The sequence below is a fragment of the Xiphophorus hellerii genome, chromosome 9, assembly GCF_003331165.1.
Source record: "Xiphophorus hellerii strain 12219 chromosome 9, Xiphophorus_hellerii-4.1, whole genome shotgun sequence".
Classification (NCBI taxonomy): domain Eukaryota; kingdom Metazoa; phylum Chordata; class Actinopteri; order Cyprinodontiformes; family Poeciliidae; genus Xiphophorus; species Xiphophorus hellerii.
This window is the reverse complement of record NC_045680.1, coordinates 12,259,291-12,277,292: the sequence shown is the minus strand read 5'-3', so window position 1 is coordinate 12,277,292 and position 18,002 is coordinate 12,259,291. Positions and strand designations below refer to the sequence as shown.

Below are 18,002 nucleotides of genomic sequence, written 5' to 3'. Positions count from 1 at the left end.
TGACTTTTTTTAGCTCTAAATCATGTTAGAATGTTAATGTTATATTAGCAAAGTAAAAAATTCACATTTATTTATATATGTAGAAACCTTTAATGTTTACACAGTAAGAGTGCTCATAATCTGGAGTTTCTACTGTGGATGCTTTTAATTTTTTTGTACTGTTTTTGTACACCCATTGTTTTGAAGCAAAAAGAATATATCCTGCTGCATTGATATATTTCATGAGTATTTGGTGCCCAAAAGTACAGTCTTGTGTACATCTAACCTGACGAAAAAATTACTTTACTTACATGAGGTCAACCACATGACCTTTAAATGCCAAAGTAAATGTGGACGTCTATGAGAGAATATTCTTTATTCTCTTGTCTTTCAATAAAAAAACACAGACGAAGAAAAATGTATGAATCCCAGTATTAATTCAAATCACAGTCACCCTCTTAGTAATCCAAGGCAGAGGTTGCAGGCTCTATACTTGAAGTGACTGTTACTAGATTCCGCTCTTCCTACACACACGAACACGCCTGCACAGCAATTGGCATGTGTGTGAACCCGAGCAGGAAGGATAGTTTGTTTCTCCAAGCTTGTGTATTGAAATATTCAAGAGTTGGTTGTTTATGAGACAATTGCTGCCATCTGCGCCCCTGAGTTCAGTCCTCCGATCATGGCAGCGCATAAGGCCAACATCAGAACAAATATGTGTGAAAAGTGTCAAAATAGATACTCCGCTCTACTCTGTATGGCAAATCTCAATATTGCCTGAATAGCATAAACAACTCTTCTCCTTTGCTTAAACACTCGCAAACGCAGGAAGGCCTGCACCTGTAGGATCCAAAATTTCCATATCCATGAGAGAGGAAAGGAAAAGAGGAAACATTTACACAAGGCTGCTTGCAGACTTTTGAAGCAATCTTTTCTGTTAGATGTCTTACAATGTTATTGTGGAATGAGCATGCTCCTGTAGGCTTCACAGATTCCTCCCTAAATGAGAGATTTTCTGAGACAAAAAAAAGCGGAGGAGGAAGGGTGCAATCAGTCCAGGTTTGTTCTAGGCAGCATCACTTCCTTCCTTACCGCCAGGAGTGTGTCAGAGCGAGACATTCAAATGTGGTTTTCACCCAGCACTTTCCCAGGACACTAATGTGGAGCAATTCTAATGGTGCCATTCAAAGCAGCTGCCTTTCTCAGCAATAAACTGAACGCCTTGCCTAAGCAATTCAAACCACCTCCAGAGATTGCAATACAGTCAGTAAAGAACTTATCTTTGAAGTGAAACTATTCATCAATGAATGTGTTTGTATGCCAAAGAGAAGAAGGCGCTTTGAAAAGACCCTCTGCTAGACCTGAATGGCTACTCTTCCTATTTGATGGCTGTCACTTTCTCACATTTTGTTAATTTTTACCTGTTTTGTATCTGCTGTGCCAGTTGGATTCTCCACTGAAACAGCAATTTATAGTATTGATGGATTGACTAGAATTACAGAATTGGAAATATTTGCTGTAGAAATAACCTTTTACTGTTGAGGAAAAAAAACTTTGTTTTGATGGGTCAGAAGTCTACCAGAACTAAATAGCACAGAGCCCTGCTCATTTTCTTGACAGAGAAAAGAGTCATTAGTCCATGACAGATGTCAAAGAACCAAAAATAGAAAGCAGTGCTTTATCACTTATCTTCAAAGACACACTCTGAATGTGACCACAGCACAAAGGGTCTGAAAATTCTGTTTATATTGCCATTTTATTCAATCCCACAATTACTCGGGCCTTGGTCATAGGAATAAATCATGTTTTAAGGCAGTGTGTTTGTAAATGTGAATGCGGCACACTGCATAGTCGTCAAATGGCTTCATTAATAGAACACAGCTTCTTCAATGAATTGCTGTTTTAAAGAGCAATGCGTTAAAAGGCCAGACCTTACAAAAGAAAAACCGTCAAAGAAAAGTCTTTGAATATAAATTAGAATTTGACCAGCGATAAGTCCAGACTTGCCCCAATCAGTGTCTCCTTTTCAATTTGTTTTCTTTTTATCAACCCAACAATAACCCTAACACAAACATGAAACTGAAAATAGAAGCTGAAAATTGGTTGCTGTTTTTTTTTTTTTTTTTTTATAGCTTGCTTCAGCAGTTAGAGGCTAACGGAAAGGCAGATGTCCAATCCTTTGTCTAAGAAACACTGAAACAGACACTGAAAGACACTCTGGACACGCTGGAATGTGTGCGTGTGTAAATTTGTAAACCGTCTTTTTGCGGAAGGGAGGGGGTCGTCCTTCGGTGAACCCAGTCTGTGTTGTTTTGACCCATGTTTACATAGCCTTCTGTATGTGTTCCAATGAGAACAATGAGAAGGAAGGCACCAAAATGGCAATGCAAAGTCGAGCTGCAAATAACTCCACAAAAATGTGATTAAGTGTCAGGAGAATGTTTTCTGCTTATTTATAGGGTAACATAAAGTCATAAAACAGTCTTTGTAGTCAACCGGTTGGTAAAAGGGGTCAGGATGCTAGTTTTTGAAAGCAGATTAAAGATCAGGACAGGAAGGGCCAGGTTTAGGGAAACAGGAAAACTGATGCAAGGAAATGGTCTACGTCACCAGGCAGGCCACTGCCTTCTGGACTGAAAGAATAATCCAGTCCCAAAGTCAAGTATGGAGTCTCTGCTCAAGTCACCAAAGAAACTTCTACTTTTCGCAGGTAAGGAAGCTTCCTTGTTTTGTAGTATAACATAGATCTAAAACAAAGCTTCAATAACTGAGTCATAATGTTACTCATAAGTTGTTTTAGTAGAAACTTGTACTTGAGCTTACTTTAAAGACAATAACTTTTAGCATTTTTCTTCCAAATTTATGATAAATTTGTATGTTTCCATATAAACTGATAATCTATGGCACACAGAAGACATTAGAAATTAATTTCTGTTACACTGGAGAAAAACATCTTTAGATAAAAACCATCATCCTTTATTGCTGAAGGATTAGGAATCTTGTGAGTTTAAATTGTTAGTTGTATTTCTCTTCACAGCATGGCTCTGGAGTCTAATGGACACTGGAAGCCTTTCAGTCTTGAGTGACAAGATTTGTGAATCTTGTCACTCAAAAGCAACATGTAAGCCTCAGAATGGATCAAGCAACGTCTGCTTATGTAACTATGGATATACAGGAGATGGAATAAGAACTTGCAAAGGTGAACACAGTCACACACATTCACCTATTTATTTGAGGGGGTTTAAAATGTTGTTTTCAAGGAAATCTGATGTGGATATGTGGATCAGAAGTCAACACTAAATTTTTTTGTTCATACCAGAAAAGTCTTTCAGTTTGCACACATGTGGTTTAATTTAAAAATTCTTTTTCATGACGGTTGCTGAAACTGAAGTTGATGATTAATTTTAAACTGTAAAAATGTACATAAATCTGCATTCATTATTTATTAAATAATATTAAGCATCTTAAACCAGAAAAGAATCGACACTTTTTTATACTAACTTCTGTAGTTAAAATTTTTTATTTGCACAAATTTCATAAAAGGACACAACATATATATTTTCTTACTGTCTGTTAGACAAGGCTATACATTTTCTGTTTTGTGTCAGTTAAGATGAACAAAGTTATTTCTACTTGCTAAATGTCAGAATTTCTGAGAATTTTTTTATTACTTTCTTTGTAGTCAGAGCTTTACACAGATTTCTTTAGTATAATTGCCTGTTAAACTGTATAATTTAGCTAAAATGTTTTTCTGTCCTTCGACAAGCTGCTAATGCAAGTTTTTGGTCTATTCTTTCTGACAGAACTGGTAACTTACTCAGCTTTGTAGACTTCCTGTCTCACATAACGCCCACAAATTATCAGAGCTTCATAATGGCCTCTCCAAAATGTCAACTTTGCTGCCCTGCAGCTGAATTCTGACTCATTTTTATGGTGTGCTTAGAACGAATGTCCATTTGAATTAAAATTCAATTCAAATTCTTTAGAAATCTTAAAGGGAAAATTGTAACTCATGTTGTCCAAGGTTCTTCAAAGGGTTGTTGTTGAATCTTATGGCTAGAGGCAGGAAGGACCTCCTGTAGCTGTCTGTATTACAGTGAGTCTCAAGCAGCCTCTGACTGAAGTCAGTTTGTTGTTATTAAGCAGTCTCATAAAGATGATGCTCATGGTTGTCCATAATGGCCTTGATTTTGTGTTTGCACCATAACCTCCAGTGCTTCCACAGTCATTCCCAGAACAGAACCTGCCTTCTTTATCAGGTTGTTGAGTCTTTTTAAGTTCCTGGCTCTGATGCTGCTCTGCCAACAAATGATTTCTGAAGAGATTAAACGTAGATGGACTTACAGACCTGAGAAGTACAGTCTGCTCTGTGCCTTCTTGTAGATAGCTTTGCTGTTGCATCTCCAGTTCATACTATTGTCCAGATGAATACCAATGTATTTATATTCCTCAACCACTTCCTCCCATGATAGAAATATAGTTTAACCAAACCCTCTTTCTTTTGAAATCTATAATCATCCTCTTTGGTTTGTTCACATTTAAGATAAGATGATTGTTTCCACACCATTCCACAAACTGGTCCACCACGACTGGAAAGTTATCTGATTCATTCTGCAAATGTCTGGAGTCTGACCTGTACTGGAAATCTGAAGTGTACAGAGTGAACAGAAATGGTCAGAGTACCGTCCCCTGTGGTGCTCCTGCACTGCTGGTCACCTGGTTAGACACACAGTCTATCTGCCTCACAAACTGTGGTCTGTTTGTCAAGTAGTCAGTGACCCACGTGATTGTTGAGACCTCCAGCTATGTCCACTGGAGTTTTCTTTACAAAGCAACTCGGTCTGAATTATGATACATGCACGACAGAAATAAAAAAAAACGTGATCTTGACATTGTAAAGAACAAAAAAGACATGTCAACAACTTAACTTCCTAGCTGACCTATTAAAATGATATTTAAAAATTCTCACAATTGTGCTTTCTACATGTTATTTCCATTTGAAGTCCAGTAGATCACACAATGTTGTTTTAGAATGGTGTTCTCATATTTGCAAGTTCCCTAATTTTCCTCCAAATGTGACAATAATCAGTATGGTGAACACTTACATTTCAGTATGATCAGACCCTGAGTGTATTTACAAATTGTCATTTGGCTTGTTATTCTGGTTTTGCAGTAATGATTTCTTCTTCTTCACTAAGTGGCCTTATAGCACTTGTCCTGTGGGGTTTGTTTCATGTTAGACAATGACAATTTCCTGTCAGGTTCTGCCAAAAATATTCACAAGGTCTTTTACTGTTATTTTGGGATCAATGCAAATTGTAATCAAAGATGAACCAAGATTGTGCTGGTACAGAATTCTCTTGTTCGGCTTATTGGCAAAAGTTGTTTTGGTGTCACACCAAGAAGCAGTGTGTTTGAGATGTGGTTTACAAGGGTGTTTCTATTTAAATTAAACATTATAAAATAACCCAACATAAGCTTAAAGAAAAAATGATTTCATCATCATCATCATTAAATCATTTTAAGGTATTTAAAAACCGTTGTGTGTAAACTGATATTGTGGAAAGCAATAAACAAAATCTGTAAAACAATCCCAATTAATATTCTGGTATTTAGCAAACACAAAAAAAGAAAAGAAAAAAATGGTAATTTTAATTAATTGTCAGACAATATGGAAAAAATGTTGTTATAACTCCATATATTTCTATTAAGGTGGTAATTATAATTAGAATTAGAATATATATAGAATATAAATGTAGCATAGCAAACCTTCAGAATGTGTTACATTCTATTATATTGTATGCATTTTTGATGCCATATGTAAAGTTTGAGAGACTGGGCACAGTTAGGAGAGACATAATCTCCATGAAGCAGCTTTATTGGTAAAATATTTATCGCTGTCTCTGCCTTTTGGTTGACATTGATCTTCCTGTTATGTTTCTGAGCTGTTTATAATTGCTGGAACTTTTTCCGCCCCGTTTCCTGACCAAATCAAAAGCACAAGCACAGTGTACGTACTGTATTTTGAGAGATGGGCTTCCGAATTCTTTACCAACCAGGCAATTCACGATTTATATTTCCTCTGGGACCAAATTTTAAAACTAAGATCAAGCTGCCAGTGCAGTTCTCCTTTTCCAGATGATAGAGGAATTTATGAAAAATTAACAGGATGTATTGAAAATGAATCCAAACAAAGTGTGTTTTGGGGGATTCTATGTGATAGACTCACATAAAATATGGTGCACAGTGGAAGGGAATGGTTTTCATATTTTATGAAAAGAAAATTTTTCAGATTTTTATTTGCCAATTTTGTTGAAAACCACATATCCCGTTCCTTAAATTCCATTAAATTCCTTAAATTCTTTCGCAATTTACAACACAACATCCCAATAGAGTACATTGAAGATTCAGGTTCATATCCTGACTAAATGCTAAAAAGTTGAAGGAATAAGAACACAGGTCACATCGGGATGATCACATCAGGGGGAGTTAAAAAACATGTGACATCTTTGTATTGGTCACCTCCTGTATAGGAATAGAGGATTTCCTTTACCGGACATGTTTTGTGCAAAAGGTACAGGAAAGTGGGAGAGCAAAGTGTTCATCACATCCAGGCGAAGCCAAAGTCCCTGTAGGTCATTTTACAGTAAACTGTGGAGCGCAACAAGGATGATGTGTTTGAAAATAAGGCTGAAACAGCATTTTCTCTAATGAGTGAGCAGCCACCACATCCACAGCAAGCTGCCCATCGGCTGCTTTTTACACCTGAACAGAAATACAAGTGCTTGGAAGTCATTTGAATAAACTGGAATTAAACAAATCATAAGATTCCACATATAAAAATAGCAAATATTGCTACCAGCCCAAACTTCATTTCAAAGTAACACTGATTGGAGGTTCAAGATTTTTTACACACTAAATAGTTGTGTAGGACAATTCTTTGCTTGTTGTAATTTATGGTGCTATTTTTGGACTCAAACAGTAATCTCAACATGAACTGCTTTTGGTGAGTTACTAATGATTACCATCACTTTTTTGTTGTCAAAAAGCAGGCACACTGTAATAGCCTGGTCATGTTGCATTAAAGCTCAGCAGTCAGTAAGATATTAATTTACTGAGGAAGAGGCAGAACCAAGATTTTGATATCTCAGCAGAGTAAAATGCAAATCCTATGTCAAAACAAACTGCTTCTTAATGAGGAAAAAGACAAGTGCGATAAGGCTGCATATTGGCCATATTATTACTGGTTACAATATGAAGCCGAGAAAAACTTAGCAGAGATGCCACATGTACAGATGCTGGCACATCCAGGGGGAAATAAAACAGTTTATTACTGATACTTGATTTTCTTTTTGTTTTACAAATCTGTTTTACGTTTGTGTTCAACCATCCTGAGTAAATCATTTGTCAAGCTGCCTCCCACTCTTGATCTTTTCAGAATGTGTCGCTATCAGTTTGACCGAAAATTTTGGCCATTACACTGAAGCTCGGATTATTTTTAGTGTCATTGTCATGCTATAGCATTATTGCTGCCTCTTATAGATTTTATTTCTTAAAATGCAGGACGCAGGAATTTCGTAGTGATTAATGGGTGACAGAATAAAGGGGTGCTGTTTACTTGTTTTAGATTTTAATTTTCAAAAAATAACTTTGAAAACCCTATACGTTTTTTAATTTCAAAATTGTGCACCTCTTTGTGCTAATATGTGTTGTAAAAATGCAATGCAATACTTGAAAATTAGACATTATGATATGAAAAAATGCAAAAAAAGAAAAGAAAAAAAAAGCACTTGGAACTTAAACTGTTTCAAACTGCTTTGTATAACTTACCAAAATATTTCACTGCCATCCCTCCTACAAATTTGCTGTGTAATTGTAAATTATTCTAATTGTACAATTGTCTACTCTGTCTTCTCACCTCAGATGACAATGAATGTCAGAATGTGACTAACATCTGCGGGGATGGGGCCCAGTGCACAAACACAGAGGGTAGCTACTACTGTAAATGTGTCCCTGGATACACATCAACTGGAGGTGCCCAGTTCCAGCCCAATGATGGCAGTGGATGCACAGGTAATCTCAGGGGAAGTTTGTAAATATGTAAAAAGAAAAAAAATCCCACACAGGGATCTGTAGCTTAAACTAAACTGTACTCTCGGAGGACCTCAGTACAAGTACCCAACACGAATGTGTTTTAATGCAGTTACCTCGCAGCTGCGAGGACGTGAGGTCTGCATGAATGTGTGAACTGTTTTCTTTCTCACTGGAGAGAGGAAGATAAATATGCTGAAGGAGATTTTTTTTTTCCTCTTCAGCCTCTTGCTACTTCTTTCCCATCTGCTGCCCTGAGAAACCATCTGAGATGTTTTGTTTATTTTGCACCAGGAAAAAATCAGCACCTTTATTGTTAAGCTGCAGACTGAAGAATTCCTGCAGAAATCCAACCGGATGTCAGGGAAACATGCAACAGACGAGTTCTGAATATCTAGCTGCAAAAGATGCTTACAAGAGTTTACTGCTTCGAGGTTTATCGGTCGCTGACATAAATGATGTAGAAGCAAGTTTTATTTTACGTTGGTGTTGCTTATATTATAGTGCAAGAATTTAATTAAAGCTCTCTGTCTTATTTGCATCCTTTAGATGTTGATGAATGTGAATCAGAACCGGTCTGTGGCCCAAACTCACGCTGCCATAATACAAATGGATCTTTCTATTGCTCCTGTAACCGTGATTACATCTCAACTTCAGGCGATAAACACTTTCATCCAGCGAGAGGTGCAAGATGTAAAGGTCGGTATGAGAATTCAAGAACTCGCACAAAAGCACGCAGCAGCAGTCTTTTGATATGTATCTTCTTTCATCCTATTTTTTAGTTTCTTCAACACAATTTTAACTTTCTTTGAGGATTTGCTGTGTAACATGTTGATGCATTGTGAAAATTTCAGGTTTTATGAGTGCAAACCGAAGAACGTTATACCATGCTCTCTGAAACCTTATTTTTTCATAAATGAAACTGTTGTTTTTCAGAACATCCTCAAAAAGATTGCCATGACAACATTGGATGCATGACACAGGCTGTTAACAAAACACTCGAAAATGTAAGTACCCCTCAGTTGAGGGACAGTAAAACTAGACATGATAAAGCTGCCCCCTGTTGGAGAGAGTGAAGAGTAACATAAGGCAGAACAAGTTAAAGCCACATTACGTACAGCAATGTGCATCATCAGACTCTGTGATGTAAAAATGATCTGTGATTCCAACCTGCAGCTCTGAACTCTTGGTTGTGCATGAGAAATAACACTGAATCCATTTGGAAACATTAAATCACATTCCAACGACAGCTTCAGCTGAATTGTGGCTGGCTGCAAGTACAATAAAAGGAACAAATTAGCTGTTTTGCTAGAAATAGGGCTTATATATGGCTAATTGATCATTGAAATTGAAAGTTGGTTTTAAAAATGAACATAAAGAAATTCTCACATTTAGATCAGATTTCAGCTGTACTAGATGTCTATATGGAGAAAGTGTCTTTATATGGACATACTGCAGGATTACTGGCTATGTGATCAATAACTTTAGTATGTATGACTATTATAATTTATACAATCTACATTTGAATCAGTAAATATGTTAATTATAGATATCTGTGTATGTTTGTTTTATGTGTATTAATTCATATATTTTAAATCAATGTGGTGTATACACATTCATCACAAATATTGCAAAGATAACCTGCTTCTTGTTCCCAGAAACCAACCAAGCTATTTTATAGATAACAAAAATAAGTTAAACATTATTTTAAGTTCAAATCACACTTTACCCACCAGTGCAACATAATTTAAAGATTTTCACGAAGAAGCCTTCGGCAGAAATTTGTGTATATATTACCGAGCTATCCGCAAGTTTCAACATACTGAAAAGATTTGAAGTCACTTTAAAAGAGTCATTGAAAGTTTAACAGCATTCAGACGTCAAAAAGTACCTCTCTCCCACTTTAGATGAGCAACCTCACGGAGCCACAAAGCCTGCTGAGAGAAATTGCCAACAGGACGTCTGGTGAACTTACCTCAGTGGAAGTGATCGCATATGTTGAGGCCTTGAGTCGATCCGCATCAACACTGGCTGCTGTGGAGAAGGATTACACTGTCAAGCCATCTGCCGTCAACTCCACTCTTTCAGTAGGCTCTGTTTACCATTGTTGTTTCTCAGTCAACACTTGGAGCTATGCCGAAACAGCAGCCATGTTTTGAACTGGTTTAAAAGAACTACTTCTGCTACATGTGCCCTCTATAAAGACTTGCAGTCTCAAATCATTGAATGCCATCATGAGATATATGTGAGGCGTTGCAAAGGTGTTTATAACCCCTTGAACTTTCACATTTTGTTGTGTTACAGCCACAAACGTCAACATATTTTTTGTGGTAGTTATCTTTACTGACAATAATCATGAAGGAAACCAGCACATTTGTGTGAAAAATCAGCTAAATGTAGTGCCTAATTTTGGTGTAGAAGGTAAAAGTTCCGTAGTTTTTAGTATTTCTGCTTTTGGGAAGAAAATCTTAATTGTGAAGTGTGCATTTGCATTCAGCCCCCTTTGCTCTCATCCAGTTAAGCCAATTGCCTTCAGAAGTCACATGTATTTTAAATGGGTTGTCAGTCGCTTGTGCTGTTTACCAGAAGCCAAGTTAGGGACACAGCAAATGTGGAAGAGGGCACTTTGAGACCAAGATTCTACTTTCTGATCTATATGAAAATTGCTCGTTATTGGGGAAAACCAGCATTGCACGTCACCTTAAACACACTATTTTCACCCTAATACATGGTAGTGGCAGTATAATACTGTGAGGTTATTTTTCTTCAGCAGATGGTTAGAGCTGACAGGAATACAAAGGGAGCGCCACAGAAGAGTTGTGATGAGGGTTGTAGTAATATATTGGCCCGGTGTGGCAAGACCTGGAGAAATATGTTTACAAATTTTCTCCCTCCAATTTTACTGATCTTGAAAATGTTGCAAAGGATAGGCCACAAACTTCAGTCTTTATTATATGCAAACCTGTAGAGACATATCTCAAATGATCTGCATGGGTACAATTCCCAAAAGATGCTTGGTTCTGCCATGCTTTGACACACAGGCATTTGATGCAAATACTGTACATGTCACACTTTTCAGACTTTCATTTTGAAAACCATGCATCCATTTTCTTCCACTTCACATTGTTATGTTTATGTCACTAACATGAAAGAATGTGGGAAAATCTAAGGAATACCTTTGCATTGCAGAATGTAATACATAGACACCCGGAGGCCCCATTTTTTAAACTGGTTTTTATTGCCTCTCTTTATAACTATAATCAAAATAAAGATGGCTGTTACGTTTAAACCACAACAAAAATCACAGTGCAGTACAAATAAACATTACATCCACATATCATAAAAATTCTTGTCAAACAGAAATTAGTGAAAGCAGTGAGCAATCTGGTGGAGAAGGATGAACTAGTGGCTTGGAACAGAATGAAAGAGGAGCGGCGTGAACACACCATCACCAAGCTGCTGCATGTTGTTGAAGAAAGTGCTCTGTCATTGGGCTCCAACCACAAAACTCCAACTGAGCTCCAAATCAAAGCGTCTGAATTGGGTGAGGCAACTGTGACAGAAAGTCTCAAAATTCTCTCACTTATATGAAACTATTCATCCTCGGGTGTATATTTAGATATTACTGACTCTTTTTTTTATTTTTGTTCTCTGCAGAACTGAAACTCTTCACCTTTGATGCTTCTCAAACAAAGGCTACACTTTCTGTTTCAATGGGAGGGGATCGCATAACCCTAAACCAAAAGACGAAACCAGAGAAAATAAGCGGTAAAGATGCTAACTTTCATCGTATGAAGCGGAAAGTCACTCTGTCATGAAAAATACTTTCCCTCTTACAAGCTTCTTCTGTTTTTGTTTTTTTGTCACCATCATTCTTGTTAAATGTGTTGTTCATTTGTGGATAATGGCTCTCAGTGTGATTTGCCGTAGTCTAAAAGCCTAAAATTTAATTTGTTACAATTTCCAGATTGATAAGTGGTAAATGAACTGAACATATAACGTTTCTTACTACTTAGATCTATACTTAGAGTGCCTTTACACTAGAGCCACATTTACTGACAAGAAAACACTCCCATGTAGATCAGAAGGTCCCTGTCCCAGGAATTAATTAGAATGTGGCAACTAAAATCAAAATATTCAAAATATTATTGAAAAGACATGATGATTATGAGATTTTGGATCCGCATTAAAAAGGCATTTTCACAGTTTATCCCAGAGAGCCTTGAGTAATGTGAGCCAATTTTCTATTATAAAACTATAGGTGCTGACTGGCTTTCTTCACGTAGCTAAAAGTTTGACAAGCAGTACAGTAAGTTTCACTCCGTCTTGTCTTTTTTCTGCCTGTTTTGTCCATCAGGAAGTGTGTCAGTGGTGTTTGTGCGATATGACAGCGTCAGTGACATCCTGAAGCCGAGCAGCGACCCAGGTGTCACTGACTACTCGCGCTACGCAGGAACTGGGGAAATCACTGTCAACTCCCAAGTCATGGCAGCAGCAGTCAAACCTGCTGACGTTTACCAGCTTGACCATGTCACCTTCACTCTAAGGCACAATGAGGTAAAAACGAGCAGAGTGCTGATGCCAGTTACATTATTTCCGTCCTCTCATATCCTGCTGTCCTTTTAAAATGAACTCCAGTGGAGTCTGTTAGTAATGAAGAGAATGCCACAGAGGACTCTCTTTACCTAAAAATGTTGACTTGCTGGTTTTTGTTATTGTTCATAAAAAAGACTTGGAGACAAACTTGTTCAAGAACACATGAATTACCTAAAATAAAACCTATAATGTGTTAAAGATTCGGGGCTGTATTAAAATGTAAACTAAAACAAACAAAGAAAACAAAGAATTAAAACCTGCCATAATAATAAAAATGAAACGTAATGTAAAAACTCTAACGCGGTGTGGTAAAACACTAAGAAACAGAGACTACATCTACAAAGGCAAATACTACAGAGACAAGAAAGCTTTACGAGCTACATCAACAAAGGTTACAGTGCTGCATCTTGAAATGAAACAAAAACTAAAAATGGATGTGAAATGTTGAAACAAGATGACAAAATGATAACAAAAATACTAGAAATCAAAGTGAAACATTTACAAAAATAGACCACAAAAGTGCTACAGAATAATACAAAATGACAATAACAAACGGCAACAAAAAGATGAACCACTACCACAAAGAAAATCAAAATCGGCTGCAAAGGAAATCAAAAGAAGAACAAAAAGAGACAAAGAAAGCAAGGAGAGACACAGCAAATGATTGACTGTGGCAAATAATTAACAAGATATAGCAAACAACCAGAAACGCATACAAAATGAGAAAAGAATTGATAATACAAGGAAGGCAAAGTGTAACTTTTTTCAGACTTGCCACTCTGTCAGAGGGGCTCTCCTTCATTTTTATTTAAGTGGTTCAAGGCTTGTCACGTGTTAGTTTATCTGTGAAAAAAAATAAAATCATTACATTTCACTTCTGCAACTTGAAACCATCATTTTTGGGTCAGTTGGACATTTTTGAAAGGTCATTTAATCTTGTTTAGTCAGTTCTTATCTCACATTAATATTGGGCTTAAGAGATATTTGCATTTCTCTTGTTGCACAAATTCTCATCCTCTAGTTTTGTCCTCAAGATTTACATTAAAGTGAAATTTTACCCCTGCTTAGCATCTTAGACCATCTTTCTTGTAAAACACAAACAAAGGTGAAAAAACTGAGTGTACTGAGATAAATTACCCTGAAAGTTAATGTTCTGCTATTTTCTTTTTAGATAATTAAAATGTATGAAAATGTAATATCATTATTTTTGTTGCCCCCTAGAGTTTTAAACCCAATGAAGGTGGTGTTGATTTATGCTGAAGAGGGAAAATTATCTTTAAATTGCCTTTAAAGATGAACAACCAATAATTTCAGTGACATTCCTTCCTTGTTTGGTATTTTACACAGAATTTTTTTTTTTAATTAACGTGTTCCAAATTTTTACTCATTTACAATTTTTTTATTAGATATTAATCTAACAAAATGAATATTATTGAGAAAAAATGAAATAATGAGGTAATATTTAAAATAAAATAATTGAAGCCAAAGCTATGCATTGAAATTATCAGTAGAACTTGTCATAAAACTGAGTCACTCAATCAAATGACTGAAGCAGTCATTTGCAATGCCATTTTGATGAGACCCGCACAATCAGTTTTTATGTGGCATCACCACGCACCGCAGTGGTAAAACTAATAAAAACGGCCTCTTCCAGAGTGATAACACTTGCTCTGCTTCTCCTCTGTCCCCAAAGCCCATCAACACTAAAGTTGATGTGACGAAGTGTGCGTTCTGGGAGTATGAAGTGGCCAGCCTGCAGGGTCACTGGTCCACTGAAGGCTGCAAGACTCTCCACGTTAGCAGCAACTCAACCGACTGCTCCTGCAATCATCTCACACACTTTGCAATCCTCATGTCATCTGGAAGAGCTAATGTGAGTAATTTTGTTTTTAAATACATGTCTAAAGGTTTCCCTGTTTAACTTGTCCTCACAGTGTTAAGTTTAATGCAGCTGGAGTTTGATGATGTTTCTCATACTGACTTTGTTGCACCATAAATGTTTGAAATATTCTTTGCATACTTGAAGAGGCAGCTCCTTTCCTTTAAGAAGTCTGATTTACACACGCACATGTGTATGTATGTATATATATATATATATATATATATATATATATATATATATATATATATATATATATATATATATATAAGGGGTTTCTCAGACTCATAGGGTTAGGGTTTTTTAATTATTTTTGTTAGGAAACATGAAAACATTGAGAAATTTAACTAAAAAGGAAGATGCTTGCTGTTTTTCCAAAGGCAATACTGTTTTACTGCACTCTGTGGAGTCTTAGACCAGTAAGGGGTTTTATAATTATTATAACTGTAATTTTAATTGCAGATGTGAACAAAAATTTGTGACAAGGTACATTCTTTTAAAACATGGACTAAGCAAAATCAGGGCATTTAAACTCAAAAGAATAATTCAACAGAGCATTTTTCTGATATTTTAAAACCAATATAAACCCAATATGTCTACAAGCTGGCATATTGGGGTAACCTCTGTCTACATCTATGTTATATGAAGCGATTCCAAGCAGAAAATACAACAAATTACAACTCCAACATACCATGAAACTGCGAATGAAACACCTCCCTTTCCATTTGCTTCCCAGCTGGCAGCCCACAATACCATCCTGACCCGGATCACCCAGCTGGGGATGATCATCTCCCTCATCTGTTTGTCCTTGTGCATCTTCACCTTCTGGTTCTTCAGCGAGATCCAGAGCACCAGAACCACCATACACAAGAACCTGTGCTGCAGCCTGTTTATGGCTGAGTTCATCTTCCTTGTGGGGATCAACATGAACTCACACAAGGTGTGAAGGCACTTAAAGAGCAGATATAATCATCTGTCTGACAATCGTGCAATAACATCTGCATTTTATTTATTTATTTATTTTTTATCTACACATAAAAACACAAATTAGATGTTGGAAGTGTGTTGCAGATTTATAAATCTCCCCCATGCAGTACTTGTAAAATCTCTCTCTGTCTCTTGTCTCTTTTCCTTGCAGCTGTTCTGTTCTGTGATTGCAGGGATGCTGCACTATTTCTTTCTTGCAGCCTTTGCCTGGATGTGCATTGAGGGCATTCATCTGTATTTAATAGTCGTCGGTGTCATCTACAACAAAGGCTTTCTGCACCGGAACTTTTACATTTTTGGTTATGGGAGCCCTGCAGTCGTGGTGGCAATTTCAGCGACACTCGGCTCAAAGTATTATGGCACAGACAGAGTGTAAGCAGCAATATTTATGTATATATATTTTTTTTTCATCAAATTTGTAGGACAAAAAAAATAAACTTGCAATTTGTTTTTTGTAAATAATGTAGATTTTTTTAAAGCACGGTAAATACATAAAAATCTGGCATTAAGGAGTAAGTTACAATGTCTCACAGAACATAAAGTATCTTACTATCTTTTGTTTGAAAAACGTAGACAAGATTAACATTAGACATTAGTCGTTTCTAATGTGCAAGTATGCAAATCACAATTAAGAGACTTAAAAATAAAAGCAGATTTTTTTAATTTTAGAAGTTGCTCTTTCTGTACAGTTTTTTTTTTAACCTTAATACTAATAATTAAAAAAAATACAAACAGTAATTAATTTGTTGTTGCTATTTTTAAAAAGCACCAATATCATTTTCTCAAACCTTGTTTTTCAGGTGTTGGCTCAGTACAGAAAATCACTTTGTGTGGAGCTTCATTGGTCCTGCATGTTTAATTATTCTGGTAAAAAAAGAGATGTATCAGCAATAAACTGAATATGTTGAAACATTCATTCCACAAACAGAAGTCTGATAAATATTCATTAGACTCATTTCTTGTTTGTTGTGTTTGCCTTGTTTCAAACTAAAGGTTAATCTTTTGGCCTTTGGAGTAATCATCTACAAGGTGTACCGGCACACCGCTGTGAAAAAGCCTGAAATCAGCCACTATGAAAACATCAGGTAGGAATATTTATTTTTATGTAGGTCAAAAACAACAATAACAAAAAAATAACTTAAATAGAGTTCTTATCTAATGGATTAGTAGGTGGCACTGCCCTGTTAGAATGATGTTGTATTATAAATAGGTTCTTTTTCACATTAAAAAAGAAAGCTTTCAGCGCTGTGTGCAGTCTAGTTAAATCAGTAATGTTCCCGTCAGGTCCTGTGCCCGTGGTGCTATGGCTCTGCTGTTTGTGCTCGGCGCCACCTGGACTTTTGGAGTACTGCATATTCTCCATGAAACCACACTGACAGCTTATCTGTTTACCATAACCAACGCTTTCCAAGGAATGTTTATCTTCATCTTTCTGTGTGTGCTGTCTAGAAAGGTAAGGTTCTTCCCTCCTTTCTTAGTTTTTTTTTCATTTCTTCTTTCTTTCTTTTTCAATGAGATTCATATCAAAATTCTGGGTTTAAGTCAACATATTGTATTTATGTAAACCTTTTCCTGCTTTTCTTTCAGATTCAGGAGGAATACTACAGACTTTTCAAAAATGTACCCTGCTGTTTTGAATGCCTAAGATGAAACCTATCAGCTAAAGCTCAAGCATCTGAACTTTAACAATAATATTTGATAGTACAGCTCAGTGATACCTTGTGATTATTATTATTTTTTTTATTTTTTATTTTTTTTTAAATCATTGGGAAGAAAATACAAATGTCTGATGAATGTAGCATTTGCAGATTTAAAATATTTTTGGTTTTGTGTCTAAATACTAATGACATATATATATATATATGCTTTTATCTGACCACATCACAATCTTTATTCAGTACAGTTGCACAAGTTGTTTTTTTTTTTGTTTTTTTCCCCCGCAAAAACATGTTTTAAAAGAGTAGTGATTGTACTTTTGTATTATGTTGTTTCTTACACATCATGTTTTTACCTTTATTTCTGAAAAGAATTTCTTTATTTCTAATCGCCTTTATAATTAATTAGTAAATCATATAGAGAAATGTGTCAACGCGTACACATTGCTGATAAACGCTGTCAAAGGATAGCATTGTTCTGATTTTATTGGCCAAGAGCTCCCTCTCCTGGACATGATGAGAAACCTCGAATGGATTATAACTCGTGCTTTTATGTCACAAATTCTTTGCATTGTTTGTTAACTATCATAAGCTGTATGCTTGAGAATAATATTTTTTATAAAAACATGATTTTTCTTTTCAAATTACAAATAAATAAAAACGTTTAAAAAGCAGTATTATGATAAATGATGTTTTATGAATACAGTGCCTGAAGTATTGGAAGTTTTATCTTTTTAGTGATTTTACAAATCAGTCATGATCAACATAATCTTTCTTATTAAAAAAGAAAATGTTGAATCAAACACATTGAACAT

General features: G+C 36.0%; 1 protein-coding gene across 1 annotated transcript; it reads left to right on the top strand.

The window, feature by feature from the left end:
* Nucleotides 1-2,558: 2,558 nt before the first annotated feature.
* adgrl4 (adhesion G protein-coupled receptor L4) lies at nucleotides 2,559-17,861 on the top strand. The gene is made up of 16 exons (XM_032573036.1): nucleotides 2,559-2,689; nucleotides 3,017-3,178; nucleotides 7,903-8,052; nucleotides 8,620-8,769; nucleotides 9,007-9,077; nucleotides 9,978-10,157; nucleotides 11,431-11,614; nucleotides 11,728-11,838; nucleotides 12,428-12,627; nucleotides 14,360-14,539; nucleotides 15,282-15,485; nucleotides 15,684-15,904; nucleotides 16,333-16,399; nucleotides 16,526-16,617; nucleotides 16,817-16,985; nucleotides 17,120-17,861. The coding sequence occupies exons 1-16, from the start codon at nucleotides 2,644-2,646 to the stop codon at nucleotides 17,180-17,182; spliced, it is 2,250 nt and encodes a 749-aa protein (XP_032428927.1). The 5' UTR covers nucleotides 2,559-2,643; the 3' UTR covers nucleotides 17,183-17,861.
* The last annotated feature ends 141 nt before the right edge of the window (nucleotides 17,862-18,002 follow it).

Bases quoted from the DNA above. Each gene is read 5' to 3' on its own strand.
- adgrl4 (XM_032573036.1), top strand. From the start codon at position 2,644: ATGGAGTCTCTGCTCAAGTCACCAAAGAAACTTCTACTTTTCGCAG. The intron at 9,078-9,977 runs GTAAGTACCCCT...CTCCCACTTTAG, and splicing joins TTAACAAAACACTCGAAAAT to ATGAGCAACCTCACGGAGCC. The intron at 16,400-16,525 runs GTAAAAAAAGAG...TTCAAACTAAAG, and splicing joins CTGCATGTTTAATTATTCTG to GTTAATCTTTTGGCCTTTGG.